Below are 13,618 nucleotides of genomic sequence, written 5' to 3'. Positions count from 1 at the left end.
ATTTCCATCTGGTGTATATACTTCACCCATCCTTACAAATTTACATGCTACATTTGAATCCAAGCTTGCTTCTTGCTATAACAAGGCTGTTAAGTATCCTACCAGCATTGCACATAGAACACACCACTGCCATGCCTTAAAAGTGCTAAACTGTATCTAACATACTCTTAAGACAATTACTTCATTTATACTTAACTACTATTCTGAAAAATACCCATCATTAAAATATATCTTATTCCTATACTTCCCTACAAAAGTCCTTCGATACGTGAAATCTTTTATGAATCACTAGATAGCCAAATAGCTCAGCAGAGGACTCATACTCCCTTTGCATCTCCAAACTCTGGAACAAAATACAAAGCTATAAAATACTGCTCAAACAATAATTTAATCAACTTTGATCATGCTCAAGCTCTTCAACAGGTTGAGACTTTTTCTATAAGTACAAAGTTCATATAATGTATTGTTAATCTTCTTCTCTTTCTTCATATCTCTCTTAAATATTACTGCCGTCTCTTATAGTCTTTTCTCCAACCACCTCCCTCATGTAATTTTATCCTCTCTCACATACCCTTCTTTAAAAACCTAAAACCAGCCTAACAGCTACTCCTATCCTAGTAGGCTGACTCCTAATTAACCCTAACATGCAGTCTAATTAGCGATGACTTCTTCCAAAACCATCTTAGTTTAAGTCTAATCACATACTTTACTTTCCCATTCACATCCTGGTACCTATGTCCTGTTATACATTGCTCCCATCTCTCCTATTACTCAGTTTGACAACTTCATTCTCACGTTTTCTTCTTCAGTATACCTCTAGCGCTGTCTACCAACTTTCTATATGACACTTACAGAGCAGTGAATAATATAACAGTAATTTTTCATATATTGCCAGAGTCTAGTGCTCAAACAAAATTGCATATTCCTTATCCATACCATATGTTAATAGCCATTTTACAGTGCACTGATGTAAACAGTACATACTATATATATTTGTCATGTAATAAATGCTGTTTTCCTGAAACTGTAGCTGTTAATACAAATGTACATTAATGGAGCTTTTGTCTTTGGCCCTCTGTAGGAAATGGGCTCTACCCACTCAGACTTTTGCAGTCAACAAAGCAAATAAATATATAAACAAGAAAATAACTAACTAACTAAATAAATAAATAATTTTCTCACTCAATGATCTCTGCTGGCATTAACTTATCATGTAACTTCTGCCAAAGTACTGACTTTGATACTCTGGGGTAGTGGCACATTTAAGACCAAGCTTTACCTTACTGACTTTTGCAGTCAGCAAGGTGATTCCAACACATTTATTACAATATTAGGATTTTTTAGTGTACTAATATCCTACCAATTTCTAATTAATGTCTTTACGGTAAAGGAGACAAAATATGTTGTAAAACAAATCATAATTCTGCTGTATTTCAGAAAATGCCATGTTAGTGGTGCCTTAAATTATTAGCACCTCTGCTGGTATTTGTAAAGTGTGATCCTGATACTGCAAGGTTTAAAAATGAAAAAAAAAAAAAAAAAGTAATTTCTGTTGCCAATTAAAATAGAAAGGATGTCTCTGAACTGCGAGATACATACAGAGATCACTGTCACTATAATGACACTAAAATTCAGAGAAATAACAGTTTTTTATCCATCTGATGCTGTCTGGAAACCTGTACAGGTGAACTTGTAAAATAAACATTACTGATGTGAAACTTTCTTTCAAGGAACAAGAGGAAACCTTAACTGTGATAGTAGCAGGAGATTGAACTTTTCTTGCTGTATATAAGCTGTCTGGAGAAAAGTTCATTTGGAACTGAAAGAGCTGTAGTATATAAATTCTGAAACTAAGGTTTAGAGGAGTGTTTATTAAACATGAGACAGTATTTAAAGAGGAACTCGGCATGTTAAAGAAGACTACAAGATCCTATAGATGCCAAATCAATATTTCTCAAACCAGGCCAGTTTGTTATGCAATGCTAGCTAATGCAAAAGAGAAAATAAATATAGTTTTGAAACAAATAAGTCAAAGCTCTTGTGAAATTCTTCTAATGAGCTGTTGCAGTGGTACCGCTACTGGAAGGTGAAAAAATGATTAGGTTTTGCAGAGATTTAAACAGTTCAATTTTAACCAACTATCTTTTTTGGGTTTTTTTTGGAAAAGATCCACATACCTTGACAGGAAAACCGTTTCACATTATTGGAAGAGGCGAGATAACAAGCCATGCATTCTAAAATATGTTTTTACACAGTTTAAAGAACATCACTGAGCACAGGGTACCATAAACAAGATTTCTTACAACTGTTTGTCATTTGTAGGACTATCTACATCTGCTGTATTTCAGAAAATGCCATGTTAGTGGTGCCTTAAATTACTAGCACCTCTGCTGGTATTTATGTATGGTGCTGCAAATTTGTCATGTTTATAGAAAAGATGTTGCTGGACAGTCTTTTGCCTTCTGTGTAGGTATTTTTATTAGAACGTGGATCATCATTTCTTTGGAATGATGAAACAGTTTGCATATAATCCTACTGCTAATTTTTCTATTTTTTTTTTTCTTCTCCTACAAAGGCTTCTACGGGTCTAAAGCTAGTACACCAAACAAAAAAATATCTAACAGGATAATCTAGAATCTGTACCTTAATATTAGCCATATTTTAACAATGCCTCTTTCAGCTGCCCATGTAATAGTATTCAGAGAACTGATGGCACATTCATAGGTTCCTTCCGTCCCTGGAATTGCAGATAATGCACTTGGAAGATGAAATAGGAACAGCTAAATTGGGAATTTCAAGAGTGATCCTTAGCAAATTTGAATAATGTCAGTAGACTTCCTAAAAAAACAATCTGACAGATGTCTGTCAGTAAGAATCTGATGACTTCTTCTAACTAGTTAATCTAATGTAATACATTTAGTTTGGGAAGATGACTGTGCTTTGCTCATACACGCCCACTTTTTGAATGCTCTGTTCTCATTTTCATCAAGAACAGTCTGTTAAACAGCCATATTAAGAACCTGATAGCATGACATATGAAAGGAAGCAGGATTTAATGGAAGCTTTGGAGTCTGAAATGTTGCCATTTTATTACCCTTTCTTAAATAATAATAGTAACATCTGGCAATTCAGAATAGCTGCATTTACATTTGTCCAGTAATAAGAAAAGTCAGGGAAAATCACTTGCACAAATGTAATTATGTTGTAAAACAAATCATAATTCCTTACTTTTTGTCTCTCCCCATCCATAGATTGAACAATTGGTTTCTTCAGCAATTTTGCAGCCAAGTCTAGGCAACTTGAGGAAACTTACATGGTAGCTTATTTCTACAGGTCTGGAAAAGAAACATAAAAGTAAACAAATTACCTATTATATGGTGCTTGGCATTGTTTCACTGTAACAGATGTATGCTCTAAAATACATATGCAAATACTTACGCACAAACAAGATTCGCTTGTTGAAACCATATACTTCCATGGACCAGTCCACCACATAGTACATGTTGTACATGAACAGTTTTGATACTGATGTCATAATAGAAAACTACCACCAAGATACCATAATAACAGTTATCTATGTAGATTGCTAGTCACCTTTGCAGTTTACCATAGCCAAAGGTAGTACTATCAGTGATTATGGAACTGGGAGTCCATGCAAATGCTAGCAATGTCTTAGAAAAACTGCAACCTTATATACCTCACTTCCTATTATACCTGCTGTAATATATATTACAGTCAAGGTCTTCTCCTAATGCTGATTGAATTTGTATACTTATTCTGTTATTAACCATGCGTAACTATTTGTTCCTGTATATATAGGTCTTGTTATGTCTTCTGTTGTATACTGTATTTTAACACATTGTTTGAAAATTCTCTGTATACTGTATTTTAATATGGAGCTTTTCTCCCCAGGCCTCTGCTGAAAATGGACCTGTGTCCCATCGAACCATCCCAGTTAGCAAATGTAAAATAAATAAATAAATAAATAAATAAAAAAGCAAACTGCATTCTGAGTGTGCAGTTAAATCAAAATTAGCAAGAAAAATCTGCTACTGATAATTATGAAAAGTGCCCACAGCTGTTTTCTTAAGATGTTTTGTTTAGAACAAACACAACTGATGTTTCTGGCTTGTAATCAATTAATTTTCTGAATTTTTTTCTTGTTTGTTAAACATGCACCAAACTGATTCAATGAGGTATTTAAAAAATTACAAAATACAAGTTGTCTTGAAAGTACTATTCCAAGTCTAACATTTCAGAATTTTGCAGTACTTGCCCTTTTAGTTGATTCATTGCCCATTCTGAGCAAACATCCCTGCCTTGCAATCCAAGTACCAAACACTAATAGGTCTCAAGTATTAATAACAGCATTCAGCTATAATCTAACATGTAATAACATTTTTTGTAGTCATTTCATGGAAGTCATTAGCACTCTGCAATTCCCAAAAATAAGCTGGCACAACTGACTGCTGAGGCATGGAATGACAATGACAGGAAGACAGGAGATAACAAAGCATTTCATAGGGCAGACATATTATGTTTGAAGGAATTCAGCCAATCAAAAAGTCTTTAATAGTGCTTCCTCAACATAGGAAGTCAGGACTGCAACCCACAGATGTACATCCTGAAGAAATTTCAGTCTGAGATCTACGTCTTGACAATAGACAATGATAAAGAAGTGCTATAAAAAAAAGTATTGCTATAGTTTTTCTCACTATCTCCCTCATGTCATACTAGGATGCCAGGCTTAAGAATATCAGACTAGTGAGTGACATTCTAATGTATCTCTAGTGTGCGATTATGGAATGTTGCTGTCAAAGAACAAGGCTGTAGTATTTTGATTGTAGTATTGCTTTACACTTGCACTTATAAGGGTCAGTTTATAAAATGAACACCCTGTAGTCATGGAGTAAAACTACTCACATAAAACTCTCCTGAAAAACAATTGTACCTACCTAAATCAATCCCCTACAGGTGGGAGGGAGATTCACAAATAAGGTACAGTGTACGTTTTAAAATTTGAATGGACCTTGTTTGGTATGTGGGCTGAACATCTGCTTGATTCATAAATGTGAATCGTGGTAATGTTATGGCACATGCTAACAAGACAATGCAGTCCTGTCTGCCAACCAAAGTCAAAGCATGCCGACAGAACTATGAAAAACGCAACTGCTAGCAGATGTAACAATTCAGCCCTCCCTGTCCCCCGATGCGCCACGTTAGCATTACTTTGTTAACAGTACCTTGTCTACATGTGGTTTCTATGTATAACACGCATGCTGCTCCATGGTAGAAAATGCTAGTGTGGTCTGGTATGAAAAGATAGAACTGCAGAGGTGTATTTGTGCTTGTGCTAGTGTTTGTGCTGGGGTAAATATGCTTTTGTTGTGGAGCAGTTTTAAGGGTGACAAGTAGCACAATATGTCAGCTGCTGGTCTTATGCACAGGTGAACTAGGTGACTACCTAGGGAACTGTATTTGTAGGAGTCCTCTTTTCCTATTTAGTTATTTTATAAAACAATATTTCTGTGCTGTACAAAACAAACAAGCAAATAAACAAATAACTAAATAAATAAACAAATTGAGCCTGCTACAAGAAAATGTATGTGTGAAACATTGGGTACTCAAGGAGGGCAGTACTCCAGCTGACTTGACATTCAAATGATGTTACCTTACCTTAGTTTAAACATTTTGAGGTAGTAGACACATTGCAGCATTCAAATATAGGTACAAAGCTAAAAAACAACACAGGCTCCGATCTGACTAGAATAACTCAAAAAAAGTTTAATGTGAAGCACTTTTTGTCTTCCACCTTTGGAAGACTTCATCAGACAAAGGAAAAAAACTTCATACACAGTTTTAAAAGGAAAAAGGCGCCAAAGCAAAGCACAGTAATTGGATTTAGCCACCATTCAATTAACTAATTAAATACTAAGTTAAATAATTAAAAGTGTTCTGCATCAAAAACCTTTTTCTTGTGTTAAAAAAGCTCATGTCAGCAAAATAAAATCATTCATTTAAAACTTCTGTTTAAAACTTTCATTTTAGAAAAAACAAAAAGCAAAACTGTACTCTAACATAAAGTACAGAAATACTGAATGAAAAGCATAAATGTAAGAAAACATAGTTTTAAATATATGCTTGGAGTGTAAAAGAAGAAAAGAACGTAATAATAACTGCTGTAGTTTATTCCTGTTTTTCGTCTTGAGTTCCTTTGCACATTTTTATAGTCTAGTACTAAAAATTTGTTTTTACATTTTTCAACACTTTTAGAGCACAGATCCTCTAAGGTCTTAGAACACAGTTTACTGTGTGTATTTGTATTTTTAGGTATTTGACACCCTGTCCATAGTTATTGACATTTTTGCTTCAGACACTGCCACCTCTTGGTGTTGTGAGCAGTAGTCTGTTGTTATATTTGTACTCATTTTATACTTATTATTATTATTACGTTCTTTTCTTCTTTTACACTCCAAGCATATATTTAAAACTATGTTTTCTTACATTTATGCTTTTCATTCAGTATTTCTGTACTTTATGTTAGAGTGCAGTTTTGCTTTTTGTTTTTTCTAAAATGAAAGTTTTACACAGAAGTTTTAAATTAATGATTTTATTTTGCTGACATGAGCTTTTTTAACACAAGAAAAAGGTTTTTGATGCAGAACACTTTTAATTATTTAACTTAGTATTTAATTAGTTAATTGAATGGTGGCTGCATCCAATTACTGTGCTTTGCTTTGGTGACTTTTTCCTTTTAATACTGTGTATGAAGTTTTTTTCTTTGATGAAGTCTTCCAAAGGTGGAATACGAAAAGCGCTTCACATTAAACTTTTTTGGAGTTATTCTAGCCAGATCGGAGCCTGTGTTGTTTTTTCGTTTTGGAGAGTTTGTTGTTCCAGTTATTTTCAAGCATAGGTACAAAGCTGCCTGAAGGAGTTCCTTTTTTTTAGATGAAGAATTTGAGTCATGAACATGCAATGCCTAGCTTTACAGATTGACAATATCAGGGACCTTCTACAGAATTCTGGACAGAGAGGAATGATGTAGTTGCAGAGAGAAGTCTTATAACTGTTTACAACAGTGTTGTTAGTGATCAACCAGATTTATGTGGGCAGTTGGGATGAGGGGAATGGCACAGTGAGATAAGTTATTTTTACTATAATGTTATGGTAAAAGTGATCAGCTAGATATTTTCACAATATTTCTGGCTTTGTGATTAGTGTGAGCAGTGGGATGAGTGGAATGGTACTGTGAGAAATGCTTTTACTGTTTTCACAATAATGTTGGCAGTGATCTACCTTAGGTTCATAGGTTCATAGGTGTGTACTAGGCTAATGGCTCTGGAGCCTTTAAAAGCCTAGCCCATAGGATTACCCTGGCATCATGCCACCTTAGTTTCCAGTGCCTCTGTCGAGTAGTGCCACTGGATTGATCCCCGGAGTGAATTCTCTATAGGTTCAAAAAAATGTCAGTCCCAGATCCTGAACCCAGGAGCCCATACACCATAGTCATGGCAATTAACTAGTAAGCCATGTGAGCTATAAATAGTCAGCCCTGCCAAGTCTCAAACCCAGGATGCTGTCCTAAACAATCACACAAACATACCACTATTCCATCTGACCAGACATTTAGGGCAACATTTCTGGCTTTGTCATTTGTGTGGACAGTTAAAAATAGGGGAATGACGCTGTGAGAAATGTTTCAACTGTTTTTTTACAAAAATGCTGGCAGGGGTATTATGGGCAATAGTTCTGGCATTGAATTTGTGCGGACAGTGATCAACAAGATATTTTTGGTAATATTCTTCTTGCTTTGTGATTTGTCTGAAGCAACATGGATTCGAATACTTTATTGTGTAGCAACTTGTTTGTGTGAGCTGTGGAGGTGAAATAATACTACATGGTCATCAATAATAGGTTTGGCTGGAAAGTGACTGACCTTCTTGATTTGCTCATTTTAATCAATCAATATCTGGCTTTGAAGGACTATTAGCTTTTGTGAGAAGTAAAATGAACTAATTAAGTGGACACCTGATAGGCACAGACAGCGTAGATATAATTGCCTTGTCTGTGTTCCGTGGAAGAAAACAACTAGCTGACTGCTGCTGCTGCTGTTTGCTTATTATTTATGATTTGCAGGACTAATGTGATTATGTGAAGTACATTTTAATGTATGGAAACTGTTTGGAGCAACGGTGAAATCCATTACATGATCATCCTCTCTTATCACAGTTAGACATCTGACTTGTATAAAGAAGTGGCTATAACTGCTTGGTCATGGTTGTCTGGATGATAGAAACTGACCCCGTTGTCACTTGCTCACTTTAACAGTCATCTCCCAAAAAGTGAGGGATAAATGTATCACAGATTACCCAAGCCTTCAGCACTTTTGGGGGGTGGATAGCTAGTGGCTGTAGCATAGTCCAGATACAGGTTTGCTGCATCTGGGTCTGTTTGTAGTAGCTGTTTGTTCTGAGCATGTTTTCCAGGCCATCTTGGATTGGAAGGGACCTTTCTGCACTATAGTGAGAGGACTGTGCTGATTGGAACCTGTCTGGTGAAGGGTGGTTGGTCTAGGACTTGGAATAAGCATCCTCATTGGCCCTTTTAAAACTTTTGAATGTTTTTTCAAGTGTTTAACTTCTTGTATTTAAGCCCTGCATTTGAGCAGGTTTCTGCTTGCTTGCATGTAGACCAGCATCGCTCACTGCTGCACAATTGTGCATCATAACCAAACAGATTAATTCAACAGTTTTTTTTTCTCTTAGTTACAGCTGTAGCACATTAGTGTAGCCCTCATCCTTAGTACTTTCCCAGTCAAAGGAATGCTGTTAGTGATCTGAAATCTATTAAAGTACCAAAAAAAAAAAAAAAAACCCAGGCAGAAATATCCATCCCCTGAGCTCTTCCTTATCAATCCTGAAAAGCCCCTCCAATGACAACAGTCTTCAACCTAACATTATGGACAATTGGACCACACTTGTTTCTTCTGCTAGTCTTGTTGAGTTGGTTCTCTTGAGGCAATGTAGCAATTGCCTCATGTACACTGACAGCCCTCTACTAATAACTGACTCTATTATAGAGTGTGAGAATCTTGAATCCATGCTCTCTCACACTCAAAACAATAACATGGAAGAGGCTGTCAACTTACCCACCGCTACACATGCACATAGTACCACTACTCATACACATAGTATGCATCCACCACAAAAATCATCATAAGCAGAGATTCTCTCAAAAAACCCTACCGAGACATCAGAGACCTCCAAAACACAAGTTCCCACAGCACCCATGACACATAGCAACACCAATGTCTCACCTACCAAGCCCATAAGGTATAACACTTAAAAAACTAATTTTCTTTTCATTGGAGACTAAATAGTGAAAGACACAGATGTCCCACTCACCAGGTTGGACAAGAAGAAAGTCATTCAGCTGCCTGTCCAGTGCCAGGACTCATCAGATTATGTATGCACTCGGGTCTCTCAGCAACAAGTACCATTATTACTTGCCATACTTCATGTTAGAGTGAACAACCTGAGACGTACCTCACTGGACTATATGAAGAGAGACATGACCGAGTTCTCTGACTACATGATCCAGGCAGGTATGTCCCTAACCTTGAGCGGCGTACTACCCTCACCTAGAATGGTTCCACAGTATAGACAAAAAACAATTGATTTTAATAATTGGCTTAGTTTTTTGTGTCAATCAAAGGAGATCCATTTCCTGTCAGCCTGGGAAGCCATGGTTGACAAACCTTGCTGTTTTGCCAGAGATAGTTTGCACCTGGCACCTCTTGGATTTCAGTTGCTGGCAAAGGCTCTTGCGTACACACAGGACCTTTTTTAGGCAAGATCTCAAAAACAAACTTACCAATGTGAAATTTGCCAAGCATAACAAAATAAAGGTCATGCTGCTAAACACTAGGAGCTTAAACCAAAAACTGCACACTCTAGAAGCACTTCTTTCACTGGAAGATGTAGGTGTCTGTGCAGTCACAGAAATCTGGTTCAAGACCTCAGAGAGTACCCTGGCCTTGCAAGGCTACAATGCCTTCCACACCTTCACACCACAAAATGAATGTGTGAGAACCAATGGAGGTAGTGTTTCTATCCATATTAGAGATAAATTCACCTTCCATCTAGTTAAACTGGACAAGTCCATGAAGTTACTCCAAATTCAGGTTACAATGGATAAGACCCCCATTCAAGTTATAGCCAGTTATGGATCCCCCTTCATGGGTCATAACGTACATGAAGCCAACTTGACCAAACTGGGGACAATCCATATTTTATCAAACAGTCTGGTTATGGAGGATTTCAATTATCTCGCCATCAACTGGGAAACCTACGCTAGTCCTCATCCGCTAGTGCAAAAGTTCCTTGACTTTGTTAATTGAAATTTCGTGAAGCAAATTATTCGTACCCCATCAGGAGGAACAAACATACTTGATCTGGTCTTCACAAACATATCAAATGGATTCACTACCACAACTGTCGGACCCTCATTAGTTAAAGCTGACTACAAATCAGTCACCTTTGAACTGACACTAACACCAGAACTCACAAAGGGCTAAATCAGATTAAAAAACTTCAACAAGGCAAAGTATACCCTCCTAGGTGAAGGTATAAATGCATGCCAAGCCCCACCCTGAGCTGGAAGTGGTAATTACATCAAAGCTTACACTAAAGCCCTGTACAATCACTTGCATAAGTGTATAGACTCGGCTGTACCAGAAAGAATAAAAGCCAGAGCTCCAAGTTAAACCAAGCTGCCATGGTGGACATCCAGCATCAATAAACGTGAAAAGTTGCTGTCCATGAAAACAAAGGTGAGACCCCAACAATGGAAAAGCACCCTCCTCAGCCTCAATAGGCAAATAAGACAATTTGTCAAATCCTCTATGGGCCTCTTTGAGAAAAACTTAGCTAGCACAGCCAAGGATAACCATAAGGCCTTTTACAGCTACATACATAGCCTAAAAGTTAGGATGCAAGCATATGCAGAACTAGTGACCAATGATATCACACATACTGACCCCACAGAGATAGAAAACTTGCTAGCAGACAGGTTTACAGAAAATCATGCTCCGCTATCCCATCCAAATCTATCACAAATTTTGCCCTAAACACCCCCCCCCACCCTACAAATCTGAAGAACATGTTATCAAAGCCTTGCCGAAGGCATAAAACACAGCCTCTATGTGACCAGACAACATCCCAGGCTGTTTTCTAAGCAGGCTAAAACTTGAACTAGCATCACCCTTATGTACCGTTTTCAATCATAGTCTAACCACAGGTTTTGTTCCTGTGGAATGGAGAGCAGCAACAGTTATTCTCCTTCACAAAGGTGGCCTAGCAATAGACCCAGGAAATTACAGACCCATAAGCCTGATCAGTCTCATCTGTAAGGCCATGGAATGTATTATTATAGACCTCATAAATAAAGATAGGTAACCTCCAAACCCTGGGTCCTACCCAATTTGGCTTCATCAGGGGCAGATCTTGCCTGTTAAATCTTGTGGATTTTTTCGAAAATGTGACCAGGGCCATTGATGAGGGCAAATATGTGCACAACAGCATACCTCGACTTGCCAAAGGCTTTTGACACAATGTCACACTCTAGCATTGCTGATAAACTTAGCAAACTGAATGTAAGCTCCTTCATTGTAAGATGGGTTGCTAACTGGCTCATAAACCGGACACACACTATCAAAGTGGGAAACTCCACATCAACCAGCAGACCTGTTACCAGCAGGGTGCCACAGGGGTCAGTGCTGGACCCTCTACTGTTTGGTATATTCTTCTCAGAAGTTAAGGTTAAAACTATGGGTTGTGGCTGACCACGTTTTCAGAAGACTGCAAAATGGGTGCAATTATTGAATCCCCAAATGATGTCAGCATACTTCAGGAGAGTCTTACGCAGTCTAGTCATGGTCTAATGGTATCAAACTGAATGCAAAGAAATGCATCATCATTCTCTTCAGCACAAACAATGACCATTCACTCTATCAAATCAACAACAATACCCTAAGTACCCATCAATTGGTAAGGAACTTAGATTCACAAGTTGACTGCAACCTTAACTTTGACAACCATGTGTCTACTGTAGTAAGGAAGGCTTTCTACATAGCACACTTGATTAGAAGAGGCATCAGCTCGAGGGCAAAAGAAGTTATAAGCCCTCTATACTCTGCACTAATCCAGCCCATGATTGAGTATAACTCCCCATTCAGCATGTACCGTACAAAGTACCTGCATCAATTGGAGTGACCTCAGAGGTTTCTAACAATGAAAATCAAGGGACTCTAGCACATGCCATACACAGACTGACTAAAGTCCCTGTCACTTTACTCTGTATCATATAGACTTCTTAAAGGAGACTTATGCCTGGCTTACAGCGTAATCTCAGACCCAAACCTAATGAACTTGCTGCATATCTGTAAATCAAACAGGACTAGGGCTACCAATTCCAGGGACCTAAATATGGTTTGCGACTTAAGTAGGACATGCTGGAGGGACAGATTTATATCCAAACCACTGCTGCATCTATGAAATAGGCTGTTACCTATCCATGTGAAACAGTGCACCTCTATGACATTGTTCAAATACAACGTGGATGAGTGCATGGGGCACCGTAAATTTTTACCAGGAATAGTGCCCACAGCCCTCCTGGACATGGGCAGTCTTTACTAAATGCTATCTTGTATATTAGCTAAATTTCTATGGTACTATATTTGGATGAAATGGCTAAGCTTTAAATGACCTCTGGGTTGATAGCCTAGTAATCTGCTATGATCCATCACACCTCCAACATGTGCCATCTACCTAAGAAAGAATTCTCTGGATTCTACTTAGGGTATAAAAATGCCTATGCAAACACTTCTTCATAGTTTCATAGGATGTACTAGGCTAATGGCCCTGGAGCCTTTACAAGCCTAGCCTATATAAGTGTCCTGGCATCGTGCCGCCCGATGTTAGTTCCCAGTGCCTCTATCAAGTAGAGCCACTGGGATGATTCCCGGGGTGAACTTTCTATTTCCCATCCATTCATCAAGATTTCTCTTGAAGAGACCCAGTGAGGTGCTCTGCTTGACATGTATGGGAAGTCTATTCCACAGCATGGGCAGTCTCTGGGTTATGAACCTGTCCCTCCAACAGGTTCTGTTGATTGTGGTAATGAGGTTGAGGTCTCTGGAGCATGTGGTGTGGAGGGATTGAGATTTCTTTAGATGCAGAATTTCTAATAGAGCTGGGTCAGACATGGCTTTGAAGTCAAGCAGAGATCGCCTCTTAGTAGATGATATGAGACAGAGAATAGCTGAAGTTATTTGAGTCTGTCCATGTAGGACATGTGCTTAAGTTCTAGGATACTCTTCATGAAGTACTTTTGTGGCCTTTTTAGCTGTTGCATTTGTCTAGTTTGGTATGTGCCAAATGGGGCATTACACTCCATGACTGGCCTAATGAGGGAAGAGTAGAGAGAGATGATGACCTCTTTCTTCCTGGATGCAAAACTCTTGGTAATGAGATGTGCCACACAGAAGGACTTTCTGGCCACAGTGGCAATGTGGTGCTTGAAGGAGAGGTTGCTGTCAACCTGTGTCCCCAGATCT

At 38.0% G+C, this 13,618-nt stretch overlaps 1 protein-coding gene across 2 annotated transcripts in view; it reads right to left on the bottom strand.

The window, feature by feature from the left end:
- HGF (hepatocyte growth factor) overlaps positions 1 to 13,618 on the bottom strand; it is a 1,211,563-nt gene that overhangs the window by 68,727 nt on the left and 1,129,218 nt on the right. For both annotated transcript variants that reach the window (XM_044088269.1, XM_044088268.1), the window contains exon 16: positions 3,229 to 3,335. In XM_044088269.1, coding sequence (XP_043944204.1) covers positions 3,229 to 3,335 — 107 coding nt within the window. The remainder of the gene's footprint in view (positions 1 to 3,228; positions 3,336 to 13,618) is intronic.

Source organism: Protopterus annectens, chromosome 11.part0 (assembly GCF_019279795.1).
Source record: "Protopterus annectens isolate FY-2018-M chromosome 11.part0, PAN1.0, whole genome shotgun sequence".
Taxonomy (NCBI): domain Eukaryota; kingdom Metazoa; phylum Chordata; order Ceratodontiformes; family Protopteridae; genus Protopterus; species Protopterus annectens.
Note: the sequence above shows the minus strand (reverse complement) of the source record. Positions and strands in the feature narration are given on the sequence as shown.